The following is a 9,715-nucleotide window of genomic DNA, read 5'->3' on the forward strand; positions in this document are numbered from 1 at the left end:
GCCGCTACAACAACAAATAGGTACTAAAAATAAAATAAAGTTAAAAATTAAAGGGGCGACCATGGGGTCTGTTTTATTATAAGTATACAAGAATTGCTCGTTTAAAGGTATTAGATGAATAAATAAACTTACTTAAGTAATTTTTATCAAGCTATTATTTGGAACATATTTATACATCTAACTTTTGTTTATAAAAACGAAAAATAAGCGTATTTAAGATCTATCGTTCCAAAACCTTGGATAACATATCCGACACCACGCCATGAACCATGCCTAATGAAAACCTCAGAAGGTCAGCGATTGTCTGTGCATGGGTGGTGCATTTATTACAATACAAGAGATTACGATGTTCCATGGTCCGGTTGACCGGACAGCTGACAAAAACATGTTCTTCTTGGACCGGTTAAAAAACAAATGTTCCATAGTCCGGCTGGCCGGACTGCACAACTGTACCATGGTTAAGAAGGGGAATTTTTAACAAAAAAATATTACTGATCTGTTTATAAAACATTGTACGGAGGTGCGGAATCCTTCATGTACGAGTCGCTCGCACTCGCACTTGGCCGATTTTTACTTATCCTATTTAGTTCTATTTGCATACCATAACAGCATGAACGGAATCATGTTTAACTCCACGTGAAGGGTCCACGGAAAGAACATGCCTAGTCACCTTTTTTAAAAATTGAGATTTTAATCTCAAAATATAGAACTCACAGAGTACTATGACTTACCATTGAATTAAATAATTTGAAAACAATAAAAAAAATTTTTAACGTTTTAAAGAACTGGTCACCATAGTAATTTCGTAAAAAAAGTTTGCGACGACTAACTTTCAAACCGCTTTTCAAAAAGTTGCTTAGGTTACATGCTCTTTCCGTGGACTGTTCACGTATCTTCACACTATTTCGGTTTTATGCATTAAAACACATACCTAGTAATTAGTAGATCCCATGTAAACATATAAACAATATAACTGTAACAATTTTATTTCAGCGCCAAAATTGCAGCTCAGTTGAGTGACGAGAGTTGCTTCGGCCTCATTTTTGGCATCAACACATTCATCGGTACTGTGATGCAATCACTGCTCACACTTATTCTAAACCAAACACTAAAACTATCAACAGCTTCGGTCTATTTCGTTCTTAGTGGCTGCTATCTCTTTCTGTCTTTGTTTTGGCTGCTAGGCTGGATCTTTGTATTGTATAATCAAAAACGCAAAGTCAATATGAATAATTAATCGTAACATGACAGCTCAATCGTCTAAAGTAATCTAAACTGATCAAAGATATTTGACGTTAAAAAAGTGTAAGCTAGCGAAACGCGAATGGAAAGTTTAAACACCTCATGAAAATCGTTTCGCAGAAAGAAAACTTATTTATGTAGTATTCCATGAGATGTTCAAACATTCCACTCTCTGCAGCTATCATGTTAAAAAAAGTAGATTAAGTAGTGACATTATTGAGAATAGGTACTGTATCTAATTCATATAAGGACCCTAGTAGAAGTTGCCCTTGCCCAAAACCAGTTTGCATTTGGTAGTTTTACATTCATTACATAATCATGTTAACATAGTTATTTTTATGTACCTATGTATAGTATCATATTTACACGACCGTTGTAGCTCTTTTTTAAGGGTAAATAGTTTTCAACCTATGAGAAATATGTTAATATTTCATGCACGCTTTTACTAAATAAAGATAAGTTATTAAAGTACGAGTATGTACTAAGCAACTTAGACAGTGATAATATGTGATTAGATTACAATAATTTAATTTTACTTTTCAATCAAAATTTACATTTGGATGTAACGAAGTTTTGGACTCCAAAACCAGTGAATGTCTTACTTAACAGTCATATTTTTATTTTTAATAATTTTAATTCGAGGTTTATTTGACCATCGCCAAAAAAGTAAATTAGATAAATCCTACTCTGCGTAGTTTAACACTTACATTAAATAAATATTTAGAACTAGTACCTAGTACCTAGTGCCTAGTACTAAACAGAATGTGCAATACGAATAAGAATATTTTATATATAAGTACAATATACCAAAATTACGCCATAATATATCCTTATTGTTCTGGAATACTCTGACGTGGACACACAAAAAATGTACAGAGCGCAAATGTTACCTTGAAGTGGTTGTTCTCAGTGGTTAAGGTTTACAGCATAACGCGATATGATTGCGAATGAATGGAATATTTCGGGTGCCCTTCGCAAGGTCTAAAATTTTTTGTCATACAATTTTTTGGTCGAAATTGTTTGGTATTATTTTGTATGACATACTTCTTTTTTTGCATAAATATTTCTTTTCCCAAAGCTCGTGGTCTAAAATTGTTCAGTCTAAAATTTTAATAACTAAAATGTTAAATTCATAATATTGTTAGATCTAATATCTAATTATTATTTTGTCTAAGTAATATTCAATGTCTTAAAATTAAAATACCTACAGTATTTTTATTCTAATCAAACAAATTAGCTTTGATTCGCTGTTCTTATGTATAAGGAAAAAAAACAATAATGTGTACCAATTTTAACATGTACTTAAAAGTTTAAGCTTACTTTAAGATTTTGAAGATAAAAGAATGAATGTTATATAGGTACCCAGGTAACATGATTGCTCAACTACCTATAGGTTAGGTTAGGTTAGTTAGTATCGTGTCACGGTGCGAAGCGCCTTAAATAGGCGCAATAGGAGCTCCGCAAAGCGGAGATCTGTCGACTTCGCTATAGAGTTGTTAACTTCATATGAATATTTGTTTTTCAAACATAAAATTAGTGGTTTCGGAATAACAATTTTATACCTATAACTAGCTTTTGCCCGCGGCTTCGCTCGCGTTAAATTTGGAGTAACATACATTTACTTTCTGCGATCCTTTTTTCGTGTTTTGATTAATTTTTCGGAGGATTATATGGAAATACAAATACAGACAGATTTTCTTTTAGACAAATGGTGCATATTTTGTAATACAAAAATCGACCTACATACGTAATTAATTATGATTCTTACCAACTTTGAAACCCTGTTTCGCTGATTCAGGGTTGGAATTTTAGAAAACGTTAAAGTACATACTACGCGTTTCTTTTGCCCGCGACTTCATACACGACACGATATAGGATTATATCCCGAGAAATTTGAAAGTTCCCGCGGGACATGAATTACTGTTATGATCTATTTTAATATTCTTAATTGTCGATTAGAGACACATTGTAGCTTTCTATTATTGAAATAATTTTGAAAATCTGCCTCAAAATTGAAACTTATTTTTATTCTGCGGAAAGTTTGCAATTTTTTTTAAGTAAGTAGTCTAATGTCAATCAGGGATAGTGTATCTTTCTATTGATAAAAGAATTATTTAAATCAGCTCAATAGTTTCAGAGATGACCACCAACAAACAAAGAAAAAAACAAAGTTGAGATATTTTCCTATTCTTTCTATTTCTCTAATCTTTGCCCTATAGCACCTCTGCATTACTTTAGGTCCATCTATGCTAAATTTCACACCGTAGCATGCTGAACGGTTGTGTTGCTCTGAAGATGAGCTTTGGTTGAGTTCGAAACGCGTCAGTGTAAAGTGGTGGTGGTGATAGATGGATTTGTGTGATTTGTGTGTTCTTACAGTGTGGAGGTGAAGGAACTGCATGAACACATATTGTATGGGCACAAAAGTAGCTATCATAAAGGTCGCGGGTGGGCAAAGTAATGAGGGCTATCGTTTTTTGTCTCACTAGATGGCGCACTGTTGCGTGAGGTTTTTAAGTATGGCTTTCAAAGTCTGTTATTACGGGCGTGAAAACAAAATATAGATTAAAATCATATTTATTACACCTTAAAACCGTACCATAAAAATATCGAGCATGCCACAGTGTTGCATAGTCCCCGTTTTGTTCGGAAAAAAGGGAGGACAAAGGTTTCCGAAAGACAAAACTGTCTCAAAACACAGACATTCATTGCCCCGGAACGCATATTTGCCATAATTAATTTCAGATATTGCAAAATATTCACAAAATTATTCTAATTATAAATAAACCCGCGTAGCTCACCCAAAAACTATGAGATTTGACATTTCGGAGACCTCACGCTACGCTAGCGCCTCTAATGGCGAATACATGCGCGATAGCCCTCATTGTGTCAGCTCGTTGAACGTACATGTAAAATTTCGTAGCTATGCTATTAGCCCTTGAGGAGTTCCGTCATCAGCAGACGACCCTGGCTGCAGCATCAGGCGGTGTATATCATATAAACGCATTGTCATTGAAATTTAACAATCATGTAAAGTCTTTTGCGTGTGCCATCAACTTTTGAGGAGTTCCCATCTACGGAGACGATCCTGGCCAGGATGAGCAGGATGTCACTGCAAAATAAGTCCCCAGTTTTATTGGTTTAGCTTATGCGTTTTCTGATTCAGTTGGTAAGTATATAAAATCCTCTTTATTCGTTTTATCCCGTGGGATTATTCGGAAAATCTTTGAAACAGTTTTTACCTACCTGCATGCCAAATTTGATGTTTCTAATATTTATAATTACTCAGTTAGGGCCACTTTGAAGCGAAAATATAAATTCCATTTTATTCCCTATCCCGTAGGAATTTTGATAAATCGTGAAAATAGTTTTTAGCTGTTAGTAATACCTACTTGTTTACCAAATTTGAAGTCTCTAATAATTATAGGTACGGAAATAGGGGCATTAATTGAAAGTGAAAATACAAATCCCATTTATTCACTATCCGTATATTTCGTAAAATCCTGAAAAGTGTTTTTAGCTGTTAGTATTACCTACTTGCATGCCAAATTTGAAGTTTCTAATAATTATAGTTACTGTAATAGGGCCATTTCGAAGTGAAAATATAAATCCCATTTATTCCCTATCCCGTGGGAATTTCGAAAAATCCTTTCTTAGTGCGCGTCTACACCTATTAAGGAACATATATTCCAAATTTCATGTTTCTAGACCCAGCGTTTTGGGCTGTGCGTTGATTTATAAGTCAGTCAGTCAGTTTCTTCTTTTATATATATAGATAATACATTCGACAAAACAATGTTATATCATACAAATGTTAAACTAAACATTTTTTCTACCAAAAAATATTATGAAAAACAAATTCGACCAAACAATTTTCGACATTTCAATCATTCGACGAAAAGTTGTTGCCTAAGTATGCAAAAAAAAATGTTACGAAAAAATATTATGCAAAACAATTTTCGACCAGTCGATTGAGACCTAATAGAGGAGACCCAGTTATTTCATATACTATTATAATATAAGGGATAAGTTCGCCTTTGTACATGTATCTTTCTCAATGTTTGTCAATTGTGTTTGTTTATTTATTTTTTACGGTCAAGGACTTTTAATTCATGAGCCACCATGGTACCGTTTCACAGTTAAACGTCATAGTGACATCGCATTAATTAACAATCAAAATCTTACTGAAATTTCCTTTGAAAAGGTGCCATGGTGGCTCATGAATTAAAGTCCTTGATCGTACAATAAAAAGTTTACATACCTAAACTACCGTAAGAAAGTTTAGGGCCAAACACACCAGGGTGCAAAAGTCCAATCCTTGTTGGAAATAGCTCATTGCAATCTTTTTGCCTTGTTTGGTTTGCGTAATAATGGTTTTTTAACAGCTACACAGCCCCGGAGACCGTGTTGAAGTAGTTGGTTTTTTTACTGAAGAGACGCACAGGGGCTTCTCACGACTGCTGTTTATTTCTGTTGTTGATTTCTTTTGCTCATCGTCACTTGGTATTCTTCGATCCTAAACCTCGCTTTCTCCCTGAACGTGCACTATCCACTAAACTGCCAGTTACCCTCTTCCTCGAAATAATGTAATGAACAGCTGTCTTAGAAATATTCCATTTACTGGCTATATATCGCTACCTTTTCAAGTTTAATGATAGCACTACGTTGTGCCACAGATGTTCGAGCCTTACGACCCATTATGTCGAAGATTTTCACTTAGTGCCCTAAGAAACCGAGTCAGTCTAGATTAAAATGACTTAGCTTAAAATGTACATGAAATGTATGATCTTTCAATTTCATTTGTTTGAGTGTTTCACAATGTAAATGTCTGTAACATTTTTGCCTAGTATTTCGTCTCCAGATGATCCTGTTGGCGGGCATGCTGGGTCTGGTAGTTCCCTTACACCTTTGAACCAGGCAGTACCCTTAGTGTAAGTTTTCGGTTACAAAATACGTCTCGATCGCGTTCGCGTTAAAATCTCAATTTGTATGGAAACACGAACATCGCAAACGTGCCGCTAGAGGCGCTGTTCGTGTTTGCATGCAAATTTTGGTTTTAAAGCGAACGCGATCGAGACGTATTTTGTAACCGAAAACTTACACTAAGGGCACAGTTAATCTCCCACTACTTTATAAGACCTTTTATTGTAAATTATGTTCCACGCGGGTCAATGGTTTATACGTATCCATGTTAAACAAGTGTTTCTGTTATTGCCTAGTTGTTAAGTTCAAATCAAAAGCAATTATTTACATAATACTCAAGTTATTCAAATGTAATATACGAGTAATACCTACGTAGAATCCCACATGAAAGAGTATAAATTAAATAATGGCTCCATGTTCTGCATACCCAGCACACTTTTTGCGTAAAAAGAGCGTTATTCCTGCTGAGCTGGCAACGTAGCGCTAAACATAAAAGTCTAGTAAGTATAACGAATAATTATTGGAGTAGACACATTAACTTATATATTAAGTAGTGTTCTATCAGACAACATTATTAATTTTCATTCAATTTTTATGGAATAATCGAGAAAAACTAACAAAAATGCAACGTTGCCAGCTCAGCAGGAATAAACGCTCTTAAATAGGGCAACAATTTTGTATAAACATGTTTAGTTCCTCCGTCATCTGTTTTTCACTCTTCTATGTGAGTCACACGTTAGGTTTGTCAGCGAAAAATGGCAAAAAAAGGATCTTATTATATATTGACGACCGGATGGCTAAGTGGTTAAAGAACCTGACTACGAGGTCCAGGGTTCGAATCCCGGCCGGTGCAGATATTTGTATGAAAAATACGAATGTTTGTTCTCGGGTCTTGGATGTTTAATATGTATTTAAGTATTTATTTATCTATATAAGTATGTTTATCCGTTGCCTAGGTCCATAGTACAAGCTTTGCTTAGTTTGGGACTAGGTCAATTGGTGTCAAGTGTCCCATAATATTTATTATTATTAAATTTATAACATTTACTTTACTTCAATTAATAGGTATTTATTTTTATTTTAGTACGTTGTAGGGTACAGGTGCGCTTCCATTGAATACGGCGTAGCGGAGAGCGGAGACGGGCAGGCGGCAGGATAGACCAAAACATTAACTTTAAATCAACACAACATCTGACCGCTCCCCTTGTAATGTGATTGGTCGATTCTGCACATTTCCGCCCACCTCAATGAAAAAGAACTTTGATTTTATTTCGCAAAATGTTTCCTATTAAGTTAAGTAATTATATTATTTATTTATTATTATGCGCGTAGACCTTATCGTTTGACGATATTATTATGAAGTATTATTTTGAAACTACTGTGTTGGTTGCTCTGTTATATTTTACCCCATCCTGAGGTTTGTTACACTTAAAATTCATTACGTCATCGCGATTCTAGAATTTGTTTGATTATGTTTTATTTAGTACCTTGTTACTACTTTTTCTATAGCATAAACTTCTACGCCTAAAAATTGCTTTCAATTCAATTTAGATACCTATGTAAGTAGTAAGTACCTAAGTTTGACCAGAGGCTGTATTGCCTTATGTTTGTGACGTCAGAGACGTTAGGCAATACGGCCACAGTTTTGCCATTCGACATCGTCCAAGCTGTTACGAGCGAAAGCCTGATATCTAACGTTTCCCCAGCACAATGTGGCATCTGCTTTGCTTATTTATAATCAACCACTTGGCGAGTGTCGGTTAGAGATATTAGACTACTCCTACATGAAACCCGAAGCCGAAACTCTAACATCAACCCAGCGTATATATGTGCGATACAGAAGCGTGTTCGGATATTTTTGATCAAATTTTTGCTCACAAATTTATGAACTTGACTGTACAAACACCTGCTAGGAGGCCTCCACATTATAATGTAAAAATGTTTACTTTAAATGAATAAAGATTATTTTCACCTCAGCACCTCAAACAGGCAGGTTTTGCTATGAGAAATCAGTGAGCAAAATCGCATTTTGCTCACTCCGTGAGACAAAGTAACTTTTTAATAAAAAAAAATTAAAATGAGTACAGTGTTGGGTCTACTCACTGAATTCCAAATATTTGAACTTTACTTTGATCTGTCATTTCACTTCAACACGAAAAAAGCGAGAGATAGGATCAAATTTGTTAATTACAATCTTAAATTAAAATTTTGGTATTAAAAATATATCGAAATATTTCCAGTGTAAATTTTCCCGATCTTTTAATAAAGTATGCAACCTCGTTGCACAAAAGCCGCTTCTCTTGTTTTTTTTTTATAAAAGAATTCCGTATACTGCCTATACAGTTGGAATAGATATTTGTTAAATTGGATGAATTTTTAACAAATCTATTTATGTTTATGTAATAGAAATCCTAATAAAATTCATATTTAAAGGTTTAATAACATCGTATAATGTTTTGTTCAACCTTTTTAATTACCCCAAGATGAGGCTTTTTGCAGTATTAAAAAATATGTGTGACATTAGGACAAGATGTTCTCTAATTACAATGCATGTTGCATGTTATGAGTATGAGATTTGTATTGTAGCTAGTGGACACTTTTTTATAGTTTTTAAATGTGATTATTATATTTGTTTATAAATAATCAGATTCTATTTAAAAAAAATGTGTTTGTTTTGTGAACAGGTAGGTATATGTGGTTTTATTCTTATGTTACATTTAAATTATGTTCTCGCTGCTGAGGTGAAAAATTGTATGTGTCACACGAGACCAAAGTTTTATTGCATCTCGTGTATTTGAATCCCTTGCTGCACTCAGGATTCTAACCTAGAATCACTCGCTGACGCTCGTGATTCAATTATAGAATTCTTCCCTTACTCGGGATTCAAAATCAACACTCGCCACAAAAAACAACTTTGCTCTTTTGTTGCAAAAATAACTATTATTTATTATATTATTATTCATGAACTAAATAATGACTATTATCCGTGAAGTAGAACTGAAACTCATACAGCCACACAAACTTGTGTATGAGTGCCAAAGTTATCGGTATCCATGGGTATAATCATTCAATTTGGTAGAGCAAAATATTAACTTTAAATTACTACCTACGGCGGTTGAAACGCTTTGTGGCATTGGCTTTACCGGATGGACTGATTTCGATGCGGTTTTTTGTTTATTTCATTAAAATCGGTTCAGCCGGTTTTGAGATATTGAAGGGATTTTTTAGCTTTTCTAAGCTGGTTAGGATGTTTGTTTTGCATTTATATGAACTCTCAATAGTCAATTATTTAACTATAAGGCTGCGTTTCAACTAGAGATGTGCGCTGATTGTTTGCGAGGAATATGTTTTTCATGAACCAATAGAAACCCCTCATTTGTTTCCACCAGAGCGGTGCTGTGCGAGGACAGGTAAATGAAGCGTTTCTATTGGTTCATGAAAAACATATTCCTCGCAACACATCTCTGGTGGAAACGCAGGCTAATCAACCAAATTGGCGATGCGGGAGGGAGAGGATCGTGTGGTATGGGACCCCTCGTCTAGTTTTTTA

The 9,715-nt window shown here is 34.6% G+C and overlaps 1 protein-coding gene across 1 annotated transcript in view; it reads left to right on the forward strand.

Moving 5' to 3' along the window:
* The window catches only part of LOC141430748 (thiamine transporter 2-like), a 37,266-nt gene extending 27,567 nt beyond the window's left edge, over positions 1-9,699 (forward strand). The window contains exon 7 of the mRNA XM_074091610.1: positions 994-9,699. Within this exon, the coding sequence (XP_073947711.1) occupies positions 994-1,237 (244 nt within the window). The 3' untranslated portion in view covers positions 1,238-9,699. The remainder of the gene's footprint in view (positions 1-993) is intronic.
* Positions 9,700-9,715: the final 16 nt, after the last annotated feature.

This window comes from Choristoneura fumiferana, chromosome Z (genome assembly GCF_025370935.1).
Source record: "Choristoneura fumiferana chromosome Z, NRCan_CFum_1, whole genome shotgun sequence".
NCBI lineage: Eukaryota > Metazoa > Arthropoda > Insecta > Lepidoptera > Tortricidae > Choristoneura > Choristoneura fumiferana.